Below are 20457 nucleotides of genomic sequence, written 5' to 3'. Positions count from 1 at the left end.
AGTCTGGAAGAGAGATCTCACCTGAGTTTCTGTGTTTCTCATTTCCCCTGCTCTTGCTTATCGTGCGGTTTACTCACTGACATTGTGTGTTCTTTCCAAGCGAGAATATCCAGGGTTCAGTTGGATCTACTTCAAGGTGAATCTGATAATCATGTTTTCTTTTATAGCCAAAAAGAGTTTGGTATGGATTTTGTGGTGTGTATGACTGTGTGTTTTGTTTTGTACTCCTTGTTTCCCTCTTGTTTACCTTCCTTTATAAATCAGTCGGCGTGGGTTGTTGCCTGTTAACACTGTCTGGTTTTCTAGGGAAACCTGCCCCCGGACTACCGCATTAGTCTCATCGACATTGGACTGGTCATTGAATACCTCATGGGCGGGGCATATCGGTGTAACTATACCAGGAAGAGATTTAGGACTCTATACCACAACCTCTTTGGACCCAAAAGGGTGAGTGAATGATTCTCACCTTCTTCATTAGCATCCTGCCATTAATGCATTTTAACACTAATGTCTGAGAATATTTTAATGTCATTAATCACAGGAACACTATCAGTGAAATGAGCCTCATGATCAAATTTGCCCTGTAAGGGCAAGATGGATAATATGAGCAAATTATGTTTTAATAATAAAATGTTAATTAGGGATTGTGCACTCAAGGGCAAACTCCACCTGCTGATCCAAGTAGTTAATTAGCATGTACATATAAATTTACTGGTTGTGACAGGAAATACGTGAAACCGTAGTACCTACAGAGTGCGTCGAGTGTGGTACTTGTTTTTGGATTTAGGATGGCAGAAATCTTTGTAATACACCACTGTGTATGTTGAGACTTGAGGTGGATGTCAAACCTATAAGGTAAAGGAAGTAAGCCTGAATTAGTGACTAAAATTTTATTTATGTAGCAATAAAATGTTTATTCTTATTGTCCAAAACCAGGCTTACAAAGCGCTTCACAGCTAGAAAGAAAAAGCAATAATTGGAGAGCCACTAATATATAACATAATAAGCTTAAATCAGTGGGTTTAAGCTGGTTGTCTTCAAGGTGCAACTGCTATCTAGTGTTGCACAAAAATAGGATGTGAGTCTGCATACCTCAGTCTGACTGCCCAAATGAAAAACTGAGGCACTGAAATAATACATTTAGAAAAACTCAAGATGATATTAAGGCATTAAATGTATTTTTTCAATTACAGAGCTGTCACTAAATCCATACAATTTGTGATCTTGTGCAGTCACGGTGCTGTTCATCAGCAGAGGTCAAACATAAGAGTCGTCCTCCTGTTATTCTTCATTTCCGCATCAAATCGAGTGGCAGCACAGGCTATTATTAGCTTGATGCAACAAATCATTCATCTACACTGGCTCCTCATCATGTGCCATCAAAAACCCAAGAAGATACACACTTCATTGCAACCACTGCAGAATCTCACCTCTCTGATTAGGACACTTGAAGCCAAAGTGGAGAAACTGATCATTGATCATTGTGCTTTACTGTTTTGGTGGTGGTGTGTTCAACACCACACATACTGCACATTATATGGTGTGTTCATGTTCTCTTGTTCTGACATATCATTCTCTCATTCTGCCTCAATACTTCACACACTGCCACAGGTGTGATGAAAATAGAAATATACAGTACACAGCTGTGTCTGAAACACCATATTTCTGCTTAATAGTGTATTTATGTTTGAATATGTGTGTTTGTGAGTGTGTGTATGTGTGCATGTGATTCTTCATGTGCCTGTTTATCTCATTGTATGTCTGCCACGGCAGCAACAAAGCAGCTGGAAAGACGCAGATAAAGTGAAAGCAAAAAAAAAAAACGGGACAGAGACTGAGCAAAGAGGCAAAATGAGAGAGAGGCAGAGAGAGAGAGAGAGAGAGGCAGAGAGAGAGAGGGAGAGAGAGTCAGATCCAATTTAACTGTGATTTTCTAGATGAAATGAACGTGCGTTTACATAGTCACATGCACACACACAGACACGCACACACATACACATTAACTAAGAACAAAGCTTTGAAATAGATGCAGATATCAAAATCCCCACAGGAGACCTGGGCTATTTTTACCAACTCAGATGATGGCTCATGAATGCATAATTCATACATGCCCTGCTTTAATACAGATACACAGTACTGTACCAAATGCACAAATACACTCTGCTTTAATACATGCAAACACGCCACCTTGAGAGATTGTTGCTGTATGTATAGTAAACTGTCAATCACACCTGCACAAAATGCTATCCTTCACTGTTGTTGCTATTTTTAAAAAACACTATGGGTAACTTACCATATCAAAGAATATTTCCAGTCGCATGTAAGTGAGTCTGTCTGTCTGTCAGTCTATGCTGTGTTGTGCTTATAGAGTAAATTGCTCTATAACATACATTCGACAAGGTCTTCTGTTTGTTTATGTTTTTGTTGCTTTTCTAGCCCAAAGCCCTGAAACTGCTGGGGATGGAGGTGAGTGTTGATCATCAAGGTTGTTATTCAGTCATTCCTTTACTGTTCCTCTCCCTTGTCTAAAACACAGTCTTCTCACTCGTATTATATGTTGAGTGTACAGTAGGTCTGCAGAATCTTCCGTGAGATAGCTGCGTGCCTCACTGTCTTTGAAAGACAGACCTTGAGGCATACTTAGTTTATTTTGCTGGCAATCTGTACACATTTTGAGACAGACAGAAGATCTTTAGACATTTCACACAGCCTTGTACAAAGGTATTTTTTTCAATTTACCTTTTCCTCAGATTTATGGAATGGAAAAATGCTTATGGCTACGTAACGTCTAATGGCTCAGTTTTAATGTATATGCCTCTTATGACACATGTCAGAGCAGCCTAGTTACATTTAGGTGAATAGGTAATGACCAAACTGCATTACATAATACATGGTTTGTGTACACAAATGTATCCATGGTGTACATACCATAAGGTATCTACATCATAAGCCTTTTATCACAGCATGTGTCTGCAGTTTTCTCAGAGGTATTTGTATCCAACGTGTATGGCTGTCCGTTCCATTGTTTGTCTGCCTGTTTGAAATCTGTCTCCCCATCAGTGTGTGTTTTCTCCTTGTTTGTGCCTGTTAAAATCAACTCAATTTCCCTTAATGCTTTGCTCTCTTTTTGTGAACCAATTTAACACTCAGTTAGTATGGCAACCAGGCCATAAATTTACTCCCATTAACACTGGACACCTGCAGTTATTAAAGACTTAATTTTATGGTACTCCAGTCATTTCTAAATATCTGTAAACTCACAAACTTCCTCTCTTATAAACAGATATTGATAGAGTGTCATTGTCTGAAGTCAGAAGTATTATCATCTTTCTTTGTCCAGATACTCTCTCTCAGAGAAAGCAGCAATTCTAGTAGCACTGAAAGTCATTCCTCAGATATATGTGATTGACCAACTGTCAGTAGTCCTCAGCTGTTAAAATGTGAAATTACTGGAGATCAATGCTGCCCTGCTGACATGCCATTTAGGCATTAACTGGCAGTTTCAGTCTCTCCAGAGACAGTGAGCAAACCTGGAGATACTGAGCTTCTCCTCTAGCGGTGTCTTGTCACTCAAAAGTAAAGGAAAATTATAAAATATATGGAATATGAGACCATGCCTGCTATTTGTCATCTAAATTGCTTTGTGTGTAACATTTTGTACCTCCACCTGCCTAACTCTCCTACTGCATGTGGAGGGTGAACACCTTTTATGAATATACAATGAAAACCCACACTGGTTGATATGACCACTTTAGACATCTAAAGTGGCCAAACCAGCAGGTGTGCTTCAGAGCTTCAAGTCATGAGTACAATCCAATTTTCTTGGGTGCCACTTGTAATCATCATTTAGAGCCCAAGCATTGACTTCACACAGAACATCCATAACCAGGTCAGGATCAACCTACAACACTCTTGTTGTCCTGTTATACTGAAATCATGGCAATGAATATTATCCGAAAAATCACCTGAACAATTTCTTCATTGACGCCTCTGTCTTTCCACCCCCGCTCACTTGTCACGGATCCCCACCAGGATGACATGCCAATCCGCAGAGGCCGCCAGAAGACTACACGCAAACGAGAGGAAGAGGTGGACATCGATTTGGATGACCCAGAAATCAACCACTTCCCTTTCCCCTTCCATGAGCTGATGGTGTGGGCCGTGCTTATGAAACGTCAGAAGATGGCACTGTTCTTTTGGCAGCATGGTGAAGAGGCTATGGCCAAGGCCTTGGTAGCCTGTAAGCTTTGCAAGGCTATGGCACATGAAGCCTCTGAGAACGACATGGTGGATGACATCTCCCAGGAATTAAACCACAACTCCAGGTGGGTGACACAAGGGATGCAGACAGACATGTGTGATTTTCAACATCATATACTGTACTGAGTGAGTGTCCAGAGTAGGGCTGACTTCATGGAAATATCTCTGCGCTAAATGATTAATGCAAAGTTGAGTTGGGAGTCTAGACAATAACGTTTACTCTTAAACTCCAGCACATATAGGCAGATGCACACACACAAACACACTAGTATTTGCTTTTCCCTGGAAAAGTTGACCCGTTTCAAACAACTACAGGCTCCCACAGGATGTCCGTGACATACATACAGAAATCTAATAACATGCATCATCGTTAGTTAAGGATATGCATTTGAGATGAAGGTAATCACCTAGAGATGAAAATGTTGGCTACGGAAATAACAGTTAATTAGAAGAAAATATTCCAGATACTACAAATGAAGCATAGCCACAACAGCTCAACCACTTCCCCAGCATACACATACATACACATACACTTACACACAGTTTCAAAGGACAGCCTCAGAGCTGGCATATTTTCAGTTTACTTTCCACAGAGAATTTGGCTGGCTTCCTTCAAGGAGCTCATTTAACTACATACATTTTATATCTTGATGTCTTTACATAATGTGTGGTTGCGGTGTTTGTGAATGCCTGTGTGTGTTTATTTGTATAAACACAGAGGATATTTGTGTGAGCTGGTGTTATTTATAATGTGTGGACATACATACAGTAATGCTCACTTTCTGTGGGAGTTCTTACTTTTTAAGGCACTTCCAAACAAGATACACAAATATTGAAATATTCACCCTCTATACTGTATGTAGAAGTTCATATTGGCCACTTGAGAAGCACCTCATAGAAACAGAAACTTCATCCGTTCATGTGACACTGCTGAACTGGGTCATGTGCTGTGTATGTTACAGTGAGCCCAAATGCACTATCGTGCATTTGGAGGAGAAAAAAAGACCATTCATTGCTTGTCCACAGAAATAAAGGGAAGGGGGATAAGTATTCTGGCAGGTGACTATAGAAGGCAGGGGGAGGCTAGTGGCTGTCGAGGCAAGGGCTTAGTGGGGGGTGAAGGTAGAGCTGTGAATGGGGCTGGATGACTGACCGGCAGGCAGGGGGAATGAACAGGGGAGGCAGGTGGACGATGACATGGGGTCGTGGCAACCTGGTGACTGGTGAAGCAGAGCTGGTTTGCAGGGTTGGCAGTATAGCAAACAGGCACAGAGAAGAGCAGGTAAGCTGGCAGGAATGCAACAATCCTGAAACACAAGGAGGCAAGGATTAGGTCTAAGAATATACAATTCTAAGGAGGCTTAGCGTGTGCTACCAGACTGAAACAGTGATCAGAAGAAGAGTGGATGAAGACCTGGGGTAGGTGTACTGCTGAGTTGATGAGTAGATGGATTGCAGGTGTGCAGGCAGATTGGCAATCAGGCAGCCAGGAGGGAGAGAGGAGCGCCACGCCCATAACACAGACACACAGATGCACATGCCGAGAGAGACGAGGACAGGGGAGACACAAAGGGAAGAGAAAACCACAGAAACACAAGGAATAATCTGGAGTCACAACTGTGACCATGACAGTGGATCTGTAACATTGAGAGACCTTGTTTTATAAATTCTCAAAAGCCCTGAAACTGATTGCTTTCCAGTGTAGGGTGAAATATTGTGATGAGTATTTTTGATGTGTGTGTGCATGTGTATCTGTATTTGTGTGTCCTTTCAGAGGCAGAAATTATGGTGAAACATGACCTCCAGTTATTGATTTATGTTTATATTGTCTGGAGTGGGACATTTTAAATGGTGGGTGGTCCTTTAGGTTTGTTTGCAGATTTGAATATTTGAGGTTGTGCTTATGGGTGTGTGTGTCATATTACATTACCATATTTCCACATTGTTCTCATACTTCTGCCTCATTCTCAAATAAAAATTTTGCATTATCTCCATAATTCTGTAATCATAACCTTGAAATCTGCTCAGAGCATTTCTTGTTCATCATACTTTATACATACATTTTAAAGTATGTAAGTATTCCAAACCCCTTCACCTTGGAAAAGATACAGATATAATTACCAGTGAGAATTTGGCCCAGCTTTGTTGGATACATGTGTGCATCTACTTAAGATATTAGATATGCTTGTCATGTAAAGCCTTGACCATGCACATGTGCTCATGTGCCATGTGTTGTATGTGTAAAATGTAGTATCTGTGTGTGTGTGTGTGTGTGTGTGTGTGTGTGTGTGTGTGTGTGTTCAAGTGTTTATATGCAAATCTAATCTCCTTCAGAACTTGGCCAGATGGTCAGTGATGCCTTGACCAGTTTAATTACATTTTCACATGTTTGGACAAAGTGTGTTACTGTCTCTGTTCATGTCTCTGTGTGCCCGTATATGTCCTGCATATAATCTCCCAGAGAGTTTGGCCAGCTGGCAGTGGAACTCCTAGACCAGTCCTATAAACAGGATGAGCAGATGGCCATGAAGCTGCTGACGTATGAGCTGAAGAACTGGAGCAACGCCACCTGCCTACAGCTGGCGGTAGCGGCCAAACACAGAGATTTCATCGCTCACACCTGCAGTCAGATGCTGCTGACCGACATGTGGATGGGACGCCTACGCATGCGCAAGAACTCCGGCCTGAAGGTAACAGAAATGGGCCAGATGTTGGGATAACCTGTGAGTGAAGAAAAGTATACTTTACCTTACATAAGATATCTGGACTTCAAAGCAAATTCAGGCTTTGGTGTTAGAGAGGCATGGTTGTACTGGAATGTTTGAGTCCCCTCAGACTACCTGAGAAAAGTTTGGTTGGAAAAATAATGAGAAACCTTCTCACCTCCTTGAGAAACTATTGTGGAGGTGTCCCAGATCACTCCTGTGAGTCTTCTGAGTGCCTCACAGAAAAGTGGACATTTGTTGTACATTCCACATGTGTTGAAATGTTACAAATGTTAAGGGAGAGGGTTACTAATTACCTTTCTGTAGAAAATGAAAAGTTAGTAAGTTGCTTTGGGCATAATATATCTATATTAGAAACAGAAGCCACCAAGTATTAGATTATTACAAATATATTAGTACATATATATACCTGTGTATGTTGGCAGTAGCAAGAAATTGCAGTATGAAGTGCAGGTCATTTGCCATAGTTTGTCCACCAGAGAGCACTGTCAACTTTATTTTACAGCTATAATATATAAAAATCAGTGCATTACTCAGTCACAATCAGGTTCCAGTTAGAAATACTGCAGAATGATGTGCAGTGAACTAGAAGATGTATAGGACAGCCACGTCCATGTCAAATTTCATGCACCACCAGTCTAGCACTGAAAGAATGGCCTTCATTTCAAAGTACCAATCTACAGCACGGTGTACACCTTCTCTAACACATGTGACTCAAACCGGACAGGTGAAAAAGGAGATTTTATTCAGACAGCATTCTAATAATGAGGAATGAACAGGCTGAAGGAGGGAGCACTTTAGTGTGGCTGGTTATAACTGTGGTTTGGCCATGATGAGTCATTCCCAAGGATGTGGAGAGTGTGCACTGGACTGTGAAAAGTAGACGGGTCACCACTGACAGTTAAAATACTTTATCTTGTAGTTTGTGGAAGCCCAGGACTTAATACACCTGTCTCCTGATAATCTGTTTACAATTACATTATTTCTAAGCTAAATCCTTTAGGTAATAGCACAAAGCATTCTCTGTCGGTTCTGGCTTAGGAAAGAAAACACAATTATGTGACCACACTTCATTTCATTAACAGGGACCAACAGAACAATAATAGTAATATTTGTTGATAATAGAAAAACAATGCAGGTGGGTTTATGTAGGTAAAATGATGCATCTTAAGATAGATTATGATACCTGAAGCTCAGCCAGTCAAGGTTGTTTATGAAAGTGGGGAGGAGAATGAGCCAGGGGAAAGAGGTTTATTGGACAATAATACTTTAGAGAAACATTATGAGTATGACAAGTGTCTGGGTGAGGTCGCCCCCGTTGGACTTCCTCTGTAACTTCATTTATATAAACCATCAAAGCCTTCTCTGAAGCCAGAGGGGACAGAAGAACTGACCCTAATTACCTTAATTACTAAAAAACCTTGAAATTGCATCCCACATATTTTACACTGTGGCTCATGTTGTGAGCATCTTTTGAGTCGAGGGGAGAGGTTTCAGTTAAGACTGGTGGTTGGGTTTTGAGCAATTTTCACTCACGTGGGTTTTCCAGACGTCTGGCGGCGGGGCGATAGGAGGCAGCTGCTCAGATCAGAGAGGTTAGAGTTATTTATAATGAAGAATTGCCCTGGGAGTTGCCGAAGGGACGGCTGGGTTCACACTCATTCATACACAGAGTGAGACAGGATGATGGGTCTGCTTGCTAGCTTCTTCAAGCAGGGGCAGACTATAAGTGCTTTAAGTGTGGTGTGGCCTTTGCAGGAGGGAGGGAGTGTGCTGCGAAGGCAAGCTCATTGAAGCAGAAAGACAGAAAAGAAACCACAAGTGGAACAAACAAGATTCACTGCCCCCAGGAGTTGATGATATGCAGCAAATAACATTGTCAAAATGTTGTCAAAATGATGTGTGTGAATATTTTTGAGTTGCTACAGTTGTGTGGACAGTCAGTTTCAACCATGTTCTGATATGGTTAGGGTCTCCACCACCCTAACTCATATTAGAACATGCTTACTGGAGGCTACAAATGACTATAAACTGCAAAGATGAGCACATTGATTTCTTCACACATCAATCGGTCTGACAAATTATTGACATCTACGCCTTCAACCTCTTGACATGATTGATGACAGGAGAAACTGAAGCATTGCTTTCTGTGCTGTGGTGGGAATTGTTTTTTCCCTGGTTACTACCCCAGTTCCATCACCTTGAAACTGTTCATCTCATACATTCAGTCATCTAGGAAACTCATGTTATAATTTTTCATACCTCAGCTCATTATTAATGAATGTAAAATAAACCACTAATCACCACAAATAAATCACTTTTGAGCCAGTCATCAGTGCAATGAAAACAGCTAAATTTCACTTTTAAATTAGTTAAAGGCAGCTGCTTCCAGAGATGAGACACTCAATTACACTGCTCTCCATCATCCTCTCTTTCCCTTGCTCTTCACCTTCCCTGTGTGGTTACAGCCTCACTCTTGCGTTCCTTTCGTTTCACTATTATGTATCTGAAGTGTTAACAGCACGCCTGCCTCCTTTATCTGCTGTGGGTGCGTGTCCCTCACATCCATCGTGGCAGCACAGTACCCTTGCTGCCTGTCTGGACTAATGCTTTTGTAACTGATGAGAACCCTCGCCTGAGCTGTTGTAAATACCAAAGCTTTGTCTTTCAGAGTTTCACATCTGCATGTCACAGGCCAATTGTGAAGGCTTGTTTGTTCCAGACTCTCTGTGTCCTAATTTCCGCAGCGCTGCTCATAAAACTGTACATCTGCAGTTTGTTGCTGCTAGCTCTTCTCCCTAACTTTCCACCTCCTACACTTCCACTTCCTCTCTCCCTCACCAACCAGGTAATCTTAGGGCTGCTTCTGCCACCATCCATCCTGAGCCTGGAGTTCAAGAACAAGGATGAGATGTCGTACATGCCCCAGGATCAGGAGGCCTACCTGCAGGAGAAGGAGGAGGAGGAGCCTGAGAAACCAGTCAAGGAGAAGGAGGAAGAAGACATGGAGTTCACAGTAAGATCTTACTGTGAGGCGCAGTACAACTCCGTGGTGAGAGAACCCACCTCAGCCCTGCATCTCAGAATCTATACACATATTCAAACTTTAGACAATACACACACACTTTGTTCAGATTATAAAACTGATCACTGACCACATAGCCCAGATTCTGTGTCTTTCATAGTAATTTCTTGTGGACCAATTTTATATTGTTGGTGTCCACAGCGAGATGATCATATACACAAACATATGCACACAATTCTCCACACACATACACGCACACACATTCGTTTCTCTATTCTGGCCAACTGGACCCTTCCAGCCAAATCGGCCTTTTCCTGTTTCTCGTCGTCTCAGCAAAGACATGGTCGTGGAGTTGTAGCGTCTCAGTCTGTCGCCGCTTGTGGGTTCCCTCGTGTATGTTTCTTCTTCCATCTATCTCCTTCTCTGTTTCTCTACCTTTCCTTTTGTCCCTCTTGTTCTCTGCCCAGCTTTCTCTTCGCTTCTTTTGTTGTTTTTTTTTCTATTTCTTTTGCTTTCAAACTCTTGCTCTTCTGCTATCCCCCCCTTCCCCTCTCTAGCTCTCCTTCTTTTTCTCCCTCTCTTTCCAAGCTCAGTTCTGATTGAGGTACAGTACTGAATGCTAGCCGATTGCTGCCCCTCACTCTCTCCCATCAGTGATGGCTTGCTGCAGCATACCACTCAGCATGACGGCTGCTGAGCATGGGAGGCCCAGGCTTTTGCATTATATAACCATGTCCGCCTGCTGCTGCAGAGCTTAAATCATGCAGAGTCTGAGCACCTTCTCCCGGCTCACAGTGGAAGAGTTGGTCCATCTGCATAGACATGGATGTACAGCAGGATTAGGACTCATTCCATTTCAATCCAATCAATTCTGGAGATGATACTAAGATCTAGTTTGTGTGTTTAAATCAAGACTGAAATTTGAAAAGCTGTTTAATTCACAAACTGGATCTAAGGTTGTCCCGTTACGTGATTGAACTGAAGTTGAATGTCTTTCAGCACCACTGTACATACTCTCCATCTGCATTGAGCACAGCCAGCAAGCCAGCGCAAAGAGGCAAAGAGGCCATTTTACATATGCAGTCCTTGAGGCACTGTGGCATTAAACAAAGTATCCAACTGCTAGAGGATGCATTTGCAATGAGCCATTTCTGTTGCCCTGGCTTCTGACTGTACAAATGCACCCTCAGATATTTATGAATCACATAAAGATTCATACAGATACACAGACTGCTACACCACAGAGGGAGATTGTATTGTCGTATCCTCAGATGCTTTAGATAAACCACACTGTGATGAATGTAATAGCTTGTGTCCACTTGCTGATTCGATAATGTGCATGTTCAGTGCAGTAAAGGCATGGTGTGATTTACACACTGGCATCTGAATCTGTTCACACTGAAGGCCCTGTCTGTGTGTGCCTTGGACAAAACTTTGGCTGTATATGTTTCACATATTGGGAAAAAAATTGAAAACCCTTGATTCCTTACTGATGGTGATTTCTCCTTTGATTTCTTGCTGATTTTTTAGCAATGGTTTTATCACTATTGTACCTTTTCAGCCGCCTGGGAGCTTAAACCATCACCTCACTGCATATTTCAAATATTTGGACAGAAACGTCAAACATGTTATCTTTTCCCAGGTCAACTATAATTCTTGACATACAATACAATTCCATGAATGAACTCCCTCAGAGGTCTGGTGTTGCTTTGACATGAAGACCATGACCCATAAAAAACAGTGGGCTCCAAACCCTCTCTCATGGATAAGGAAATGTGTCACAGATTGAAATTAAATATCTATGTCTTATCTTTTTTCCTTTCCCTTTTTCTGTCCTCTTTCTGTCATTATCTTTGTCTCTCTTCTGCCTCTTAATTGTTGTCTGAGACACAATCCATGAGTGTCTGTGTCTGCGTCATACTGTGTTACCAGCCTTCACCCAACACTCCACCTCAAACACACATTTCACATTATGGAATGATGACATTGCCTGTGCTTGCTTCTTTGATTATGATATTAAAACTGTGTCGTAGCCCATCATGTAACGCCTCTCCCCGTTTTCCTTTTTTCTCCTTTTTCCTTTGTTATTCTGTTCCTCCCATCCCACCTCCTCCCTTCCACATACATGTCTTTATCTTCATCTACCACCCCCTCCCCCACTCCTCCTCCTCCATCTTTCCAATCCGTCACACTTCCCTCTTCCCACACTCTCCATCCCTTTATCCCTCGCACCCTTCGCTCCTTCCTCCCTCACTCCATGTGGGGTTTGCATTCGTCCAGGCAATGCTGGGCAAGGTAACCACAGAGACATCCAGAAAGAAGGATGTTGAGGAGGTTCAGAACCGCCACCGCCTCATCCCCATGGGACGCAAGATATACGAGTTCTACAACGCTCCAATTGTCAAGTTCTGGTTCCATACGGTCAGTGTTGGCTTCAGCAACACCACCTACATACTCAGGCTTTCTGTTGGCACTGACAGTGCTTACTGTGTCTCTGCAGCAGCATCAATTGCTGGTCTCCTGCTGTTAGCGTTTATTTCCACTGTGCTTCCATTGCCATTAACCTCCTGTTCCACACTATCATTATCCAGCATTACTGAGGTGGGAAAGTTTTGTGGGAAAGGGATAGGGAGACTGATGGAAGCTGCATGGTGAGAAAAGTACAGGGGTGTGAGGAAGAGAAGTGAGCCAGAAGGAGGTTGTGTATTGACTGTGCAAACACCTCTATATCATAGATATTAATAGATAAATATTTCAATAAGTATATTATTTGATTTGAAGTTAAGCTTAGAGTGTTTATATGTGGGGTAAAGTGTGTGTGGAGTGTGTTTTTCTTTACACCTCTCTATACAGCACTGTCCATCTGGTTTCTACAAGCCTGTCTCCTGAGCATGTGTATAATGGTTGATATAAGCTGATCCTCTGTTTTCCTTACACCGTCTTGGGCTCCTTCCTTCCTTTGCTTGCCCAGTGAAAACATCTTTTTATCATGGGGATTTTGCTGTTTGTTTATGCTGAGAAAATATTTTGACTGCCTTTTGTTTCATCGCTTCTCCCCCCATCTCCCCTTTCTGCCCTTCAGGTTAAAGAAAAATATTCTGCTGTGAATTTCATTAGTGCACTTGTGGAACAGATGCTGGGTTTTCTCAGGGTCAAAATGTGGGCTTTACCTCGGCAGTGGATTTGTATTCATACCCATTACCCTCTGTAGAGCATTGCATTGCATTGAATGAAAACAGTCCTGGTCACACATTGTTAACCACTTTATGTGCTTATTTCAGTGGAATTCTTGATTTATAACTGGAAAGAAGTGTCCTAATTTATTTATTACTTAAATCAATCTGCAATTTAAATATGCTAAAGCTTTTCCTAGAGAATACTGAATCACTAATTGCTGAAAGAAATTAAGGGTTATCAGAAATATCATATATCTGATTGAAATCCAGTAATGTCAATACCCATGAATGAGAAATAGATGTAAAAATTGATTTTATATGCATATGTGTCAAGCCTTCCATGTCTAATCTTTAGATTGTTAGGCTTGCATTATCATCAAATTTTTATCTAATCTGGATCATAATGATCCACAGTGCACAAATAGGTGCAGGAAAAATGAAAGTGGACAGCTGACATAGATTTAAATAGATACAGCCATAGGAGACAAGTAATGGACATTTTCAGGCCAGTTGTGGAGATGCAGCAATCAGGTGTCTTGACATCAAATTTCTATTATCATATGTGAAAAACTGCATTCAATGGAGGTGTAACGAGGGTCAGTCATTCACTAAATAAGCGTTTAGTTTGAGCAGCAACACTCTCAACCCTTTTCATAGTCACCCTTTGAGTCAATTTGTTTGCAGAAAGAGAACTGAGCTTTATTGATGTACAGTTTGCTAATGTGGGAAAAGTACACAAACACAAACATGAGCGCATATCCATAAATCTGTCCCTGCTGATTTCCCTCTGCTATTGTTGTTCTTATGTAGATGGCATACGTGGGCTACTTGATGTTGTTCAACTACATTGTCCTGGTTAAGATGGACCTGTGGCCTTCTCCTCAGGAGTGGATCGTCATCGCTTACATCTTCACCAACGGCATAGAGAAAATGAGAGAGGTACACTAGATCCTAGCAGTGGCTTCATGGAAATATGCACAGTGCATTGAACGCACAACAATAATTTCTCCACCACTGCCCACTGAACTGAAGATACAAGGCTTGTAACCATAATGCAGCCTACAGCTGAATTCAGAAAGTTCTATGGTGGAGGGCAAGGCTAAGCATTATGTCCATATCATCAAACAGCTCATAGTAAATATGGAAAACAGTGATGGGATCATTGAGGTGGAAGCAGAAGACAAAGGCAAAGGGAAAGAGAGTGGAAGGGGGAGAGAGTGGGGGAAATGAAGACAGGAAATAGAGATGGGAAAACAAAGAAAGAAAAGAGTAAATGGAGAATACAGTTATGTGGCCCTATGAGACTATCTAGTTCAGTCTCACTCTGTGGCTCTGTTTGTACTGTAACTGTACGAAATGCATTAATCATTGTGTCACATCCTTCTCAGCTGCACAACAGTGCCTTCTCAGACCAGATTATCTGATTGGTGAACTCATACTGCCCTCTTATGGTGATCATGATATAATGCATTTCTATTTTCTGCTCTATTTCAGTCACTTATTTTGGCTCACATCAGTTTTTCCCCTCTATGTTTATGACCACTCTCACACTCTCCATCACTCCTGCTTTTAACCATCCATTTCTTGTTTCCCTCTCTCTACTAATTTCCCTTCAAAACCTCTTCCAGATCCTGATGTCAGAGCCAGGGAAGTTATTACAGAAGGTGAAGGTGTGGCTTCAGGAGTACTGGAACATCACAGACCTTATGGCCATCCTCATATTCTCCGTCGGCATGGTTCTGCGTCTCCAGGAGCCACCACTCATGAGCTATGGGCGGGTCATCTATTGTGTTAACATCATCTATTGGTACATCCGGCTGCTCGACATCTTTGGAGTCAACAAGTACCTGGGTCCCTATGTGATGATGATTGGCAAGATGGTGAGAAGAGGCAGGGGTGGTGATGTGTATTTGTGTATTTGTCTGTTAATCTTTTCTATCTACAGTCTCTTTCACATTTTTTCTCCCTATTATGTAGTCTTCATTTATATCTGACTGTTTGTTCCTTCTGACTTCGCTCAACACAATTTCTCGTGATTATGAGTTAACTGAGTTCCCTGATTGCACTGGTTTAATTTGTATGTGGCATGCAGGCCCCATCCTAACAGAGCTCCTCTGCCCATGAATCTTATTGTTTGATCTTAAAGACCACAAGATCAGAGCCTCTGATACATACATGAAGACAAAACTAGTGAAGGCATCAAAGGCCCAAATCTGTATCTCTGATCTGTATCTCTGATCTGTCTTTATCATGAGCTGTGAAGCACTGGGCTCTGTTTGATATGAAAATCAGCAATTAGTGAGAGAGAGAGAGAGAGCGCTTTGGATTTGCATTCAGTCACTTAGTCAGGTAATTGGCATTTATGATGTCGTGGCACCATAAGCTGATTTGAAGTCAAAGTTAGAGAAGAGGAATAAGGGAAAACAAATGCTGCATTGTAAATAGAGCATAAGTACCATCAAATTTGCAAACTGCATCCTTACACAAAGGGTGTCTTTCAACTTTCTTTCTGGAAAAAAACTGAAACATTATAATTCTTATTTCTGACAGATTAGTATGCACCTTATAACAGTAATGGTTAGAGTGATAACTGTAGTTCCATTTTGGCTTTAACATGTGCATGTATCTGAGATGATTTCCATAGAGAGACAATAAATGACAGTTTTAATCAAAAATAGACTGTGTGACAGAGGCTAGTAGAATATAATCTAACCCGGAGGAAGGGTTTCCCCCCCACTTCAGCACTGTAACTTCCTTAATCAATCTGGGATTAATCTAAATTAAGTGCATTTTAAGTATTGACTTCAGGTTTCACTCCAGAACAAATTAAATTGAGGTTTGATTGACCAACCAAGACTCTAGGGGGTATAGTAATTAAAAAATGCAGTTCAGACCATCATTCATCACACTATTTAAACAGCTTCTCCAGCTCTAACAGACCAGCACATTCCCTTCCCGTTCCCCTGTTTTGCCTCATTGCTGCTTTCTTTCACCCATTCTTGCTTTATTATCGCTCTAAACATTCTTACCAACTGCTCCTCTTTTTTTTCTCTTCTTAAACCACTCACCCCCTCCCTTCTCTCTTCTCCTCTACCCCCCTCCCCTTCCCTCTGTCAGATGATCGACATGATGTATTTTGTGATCATCATGTTGGTGGTGCTGATGAGTTTTGGGGTGGCACGTCAGGCCATCCTCAACCCTAATGAAGACCCATCCTGGATGCTAGCTAGGAACATCTTCTTCATGCCTTACTGGATGATCTACGGAGAGGTGTTTGCCGACCAGATTGACCGTAAGTTCAGGGCCAGAGTGTCAGAGCAACTGAATAAACTTCATTTTTGTTAATTCAAGGGAGGAGGCAAGTAGTATAACTGAATACACACTAATCTCATTGCAGAATTACTAATTAAATTTTCAGTCAATATTCCACAGATTCAAATACAACTGTAAGACACATAGATATTTTAAAAATAATAATAATAATAAAAAAATAAACCTTACTACAAGAGAATCAATCATAGTGATTATGAATCAGGGAAATTCTTGACAAATCTTGTTTCTACACCCCCATGTCTGCATAATCTTTCTCTGATGTAGCCACACATCATACATAAGGACAGTAATGTTTACTGTCATTTTGTCTTGACCTTTTTGTCTCTACATTATTTTATGCTATGTAGACAGAGTGACATTTTGACTCAATAAATCAAAAGTAGACTGTGAGCGGTGTCTGTGAGGAAATGTCTTGAGAGTGAGTGTGTATTTCTGTGCTGTTCTGTTGTCTATATGTATGGTAGTATATATGATGGTATGTACAGAATGTGAGGAGTGGCCCAAAGAGAAGAGATCTGAAATAATGTTTTCATTCTTTGTTTCAGATATGCATAGTAGGAAGTTACAGCACAGGCTGAATGAAAAACTCTGGCTGGTCGAAAATTACTTTCGAACTCACGGAACCTGGCGTAATAATGGTCCATCCCACATTGCCCAGTGCAGTCAAAATCCCAGTAAATCTATAGATACAGACCTCAGTTTAACCACATCCACCTATCCCACCTCTCCTTCATCATCCTCACATTACCACCATGTCATGCCCACTCCTACCACTAGAGGCCACTTGAGACAAAAGTGTGCATGCGGCTCCACACGCTCACAGGTTAAAGTTGCCCTCAGGTGTTGGTATCTTGGGTCAGCTACTGTATATCAACAGCATTTTCTGTAAACATCAAAACAGAGAACGGTTCAAGAGAATCGGATGTGAAACAAAGCCCAATTCTATGGGACTACCCATCTTCTCCAAATCTTTAATTGAGACAATGAGTAGCTCGGCCTAAGGCTGTATCCTGGAAGCAACTTTACCCTGACTAATTTTGGCACTGGCTGGCAAATGGCACTGTTACATGGCAGTAGCACTTTTCAAATGTGTTCTAATGTATTTATGGTATTTACTCTTTGTATTTATGTTCAAACAACAAGAGGAATAATCAAAGTTTTAAAATTTGATATTCCCTTGATGTTTCCTCCCCCCATTTTTTCGACTTTCAGTTAGTTTCATTTGAGGAGGTGACCCTGCCATGTTAACACCGTCTGTCACATAAACCATGTCACCCTCCCTTTACGCCGGCTCAGCTTCTCACTGGAGCAATTGCAACATTGCCAAAATTCTTCTACCAATATAGCCAGCACTTAACATAAGTAAACATGACTATCACATCATACAAAACACAAACATACACCAACATCCACAGCAGAACATATTTATCAGCCACCTTTCATCATCTATAATCTGTTTTTTCACGTGGTTCAGTTGTCAGAGTTTTTAAGTCCAAATTTTTGGATTTAGGTAAAAAAATTAAAAATAAAAATAGAAAAAATTACTTCAGTTCTCTGTCTTTGGGCTGCATTGTGTGAAACAATTGAACATCAAGCAATGAGGAGCATGACTAGAATGAATCTCAAAGGCAAACAAACAAAGATCAAATGCTGAATGTTCCCCAGATAAGCCACAGCAACTGAACCATCACAGATGGAAAAAACATACTATGTATCCTAAATACATTTCAAATGATTCAGAGCAATCAACCATTGCTGAATGAAGCTATGGCACGCATATGTGACAATATATTTTAAACATTGACTTCATGTTTAAATATATTGGAAACACAAATTGTGATGATACATGATGAATGTATTTTTTTGAGTATTTTGTTTCAGATGCACATTTCTGAACATGAACCCCCACCATTATTGTGTCCACTCTTTCAGAAAAGAAGCATAAAAATAAATTATGCTTCTTGTTTGTTTGCAGGATATGTAGTTATGCATTTTGTTCTGTATTTTCAGGTCTGCTTGTCTCTTTGTTTTTGTGTTCTTGTAACTCAATGTGCAGTTTGTCTTTGAATGTTTTATGTTTCTTTTAATTTGCTTAGGTTTAATTTTATTATAGGTTTTGTTTTCCTAGACTAAATGCTCTGTCTTTTGTTCATGTAATGTGTCTTTGTGCATGTCTTTCTGATTTGTTGTGCATCTAAATTTTTCTACTAAAATATTATTTTGATGGATTCAAGTCTCTATCTAAAGACATACTTTACCTGGTATTAACTTGTATGTGTGTGTATTTATTTTGTGACGGCGTGCAGCCCCCTGTGGGCAGAACGTCACTACAGATGATGGGGTGGTGGTGGCCCTGCCTCCCTGTAAGACCGGTGCTTGGATTGTCCCAGCCATCATGGCCTGCTATCTGTTGGTAGCCAACATACTGCTGGTCAACCTTCTCATAGCTGTGTTCAAGTACGTATACATTTGAAAAATTTTAGCTATTCCTAACTACAGCTAACTACAAAAAAGAACAACCTCCAACTCTCTCACAAAAAAAACAGTATCACTAAGACATGGATGGATAGCAGTATCTAATTAATACCATTTTAGACATCAGCTGTCTTAAGACTTTTCTTGAATTTTGTGAGTGCGTGAGAGAGAAATAGAAAAATGGTTTGTGTTTGGGCTGCTGTTAAGCCACAGTCATTAGGGGCTGGTTGCAAATTGTATTATCAGAGCAGGATGGTGCTTCTTCCACAGAGACATTACCATGCTAATGATCTGTTATTGTGCCTCTGAATAATCCATGTAGCAAGGGCGATCATCCTTCCTCACATTTGTCAGGGTAATTACCAAAAAGTGCACAATGGAAAAAACAATAGTTAAATTGAAGGTTTAATCACATTAAGCATTACAGCAAACATTTGTTGTGTTGGGCATTGCAATAATCTCCACATACTCTGTGCCTGAACTTTGCTCTGCAGCGCAGCAGCATGCTACATGAAAGAGTCAGTTCATCAACCAGTCAAATTTGTATATATTCACAATATCTGAACAGGTCATGATGTATGGTTTACCTACAATAAATTAATCCTTGGTTGATGTGGCATATCTGTCTGCGATTGTCCGTCATCATAGTAATACATTCTTCGAGGTGAAGTCCATCTCCAACCAGGTTTGGAAGTTCCAGCGCTACCAGCTCATTATGACCTTCCATGAGCGGCCAGTCCTTCCTCCACCACTCATCATCTTCAGTCACATAACCATGGTCCTCAAGCACCTGTGTTGTCGCTGGCGCAAGCATGACGACGATGAGAGGGACTATGGGCTGAGTGAGTCACAGATAAACCACTAACACACCTGTTAAACTCAGGATGGATAATGTGAACACTTATACTATACAGAGTTGTAATTTATTCACATCACTCTTAATTATTTTTATTCCTACTCTGCTTTTAGTGTCATAACAACAAAACAAAACCAACTCAAATTATTTAGTATATGTTTTCTATTTTGGGACTTATGCTGTAATTATACTACCAATCAGGTAAACATGACATTGTTGCATTATCACTCTGAAACTTTTTCACCTGCAGAGCTTTTCATCACAGAGGATGAGCTGAAGAAAGTCCATGACTTTGAGGAGCAATGTATAGAAGAGTACTTCAGAGAGAAAGATGACAGATTCCACTCCTCAAATGACGAGCGGATCAGAGTCACTTCTGAAAGGTCAGACATGGCTACACCGTAAAATGATCTCGATATATAAGTCCAGTGCTCTGTCTACCAGGTGGATAGAGGATATGTCATAGTTCACACACAGTCATATAGTGCACATCTGAAATTTATCGTCTTTATTCTTTATGAAGTCCTGTATGTAAAAAAACAGAAGCAAATACACATGCTGAAATATGCACATTGAACCACAGAACTAGGATAAAATACACATCTG

At 40.9% G+C, this 20457-nt stretch overlaps 1 protein-coding gene across 5 annotated transcripts in view; it reads left to right on the top strand.

The window, feature by feature from the left end:
* trpm3 (transient receptor potential cation channel, subfamily M, member 3) overlaps window positions 1–20457 on the top strand; it is a 131154-nt gene that overhangs the window by 102018 nt on the left and 8679 nt on the right. For 3 of the 5 annotated variants that reach the window (XM_051075128.1, XM_018669130.2, XM_018669132.2), the window contains exons 13-24: window positions 307–447; window positions 2437–2466; window positions 4033–4325; window positions 6722–6950; window positions 9835–10038; window positions 12292–12432; window positions 13998–14126; window positions 14816–15067; window positions 16305–16479; window positions 18827–18977; window positions 19644–19837; window positions 20102–20234. In XM_051075128.1, coding sequence (XP_050931085.1) covers window positions 307–447; window positions 2437–2466; window positions 4033–4325; window positions 6722–6950; window positions 9835–10038; window positions 12292–12432; window positions 13998–14126; window positions 14816–15067; window positions 16305–16479; window positions 18827–18977; window positions 19644–19837; window positions 20102–20234 — 2072 coding nt within the window. The remainder of the gene's footprint in view (window positions 1–306; window positions 448–2436; window positions 2467–4032; window positions 4326–6721; window positions 6951–9834; window positions 10039–12291; window positions 12433–13997; window positions 14127–14815; window positions 15068–16304; window positions 16480–18826; window positions 18978–19643; window positions 19838–20101; window positions 20235–20457) is intronic. The other 2 variants (XM_051075129.1, XM_018669131.2) reach the window with 1 other exon arrangement.

Source organism: Lates calcarifer, linkage group LG13 (genome assembly GCF_001640805.2).
Source record: "Lates calcarifer isolate ASB-BC8 linkage group LG13, TLL_Latcal_v3, whole genome shotgun sequence".
NCBI lineage: Eukaryota > Metazoa > Chordata > Actinopteri > Centropomidae > Lates > Lates calcarifer.
The sequence above is the reverse complement of the archived record's forward strand: the minus strand, read 5'-3'. Positions and strand labels throughout refer to the sequence as shown.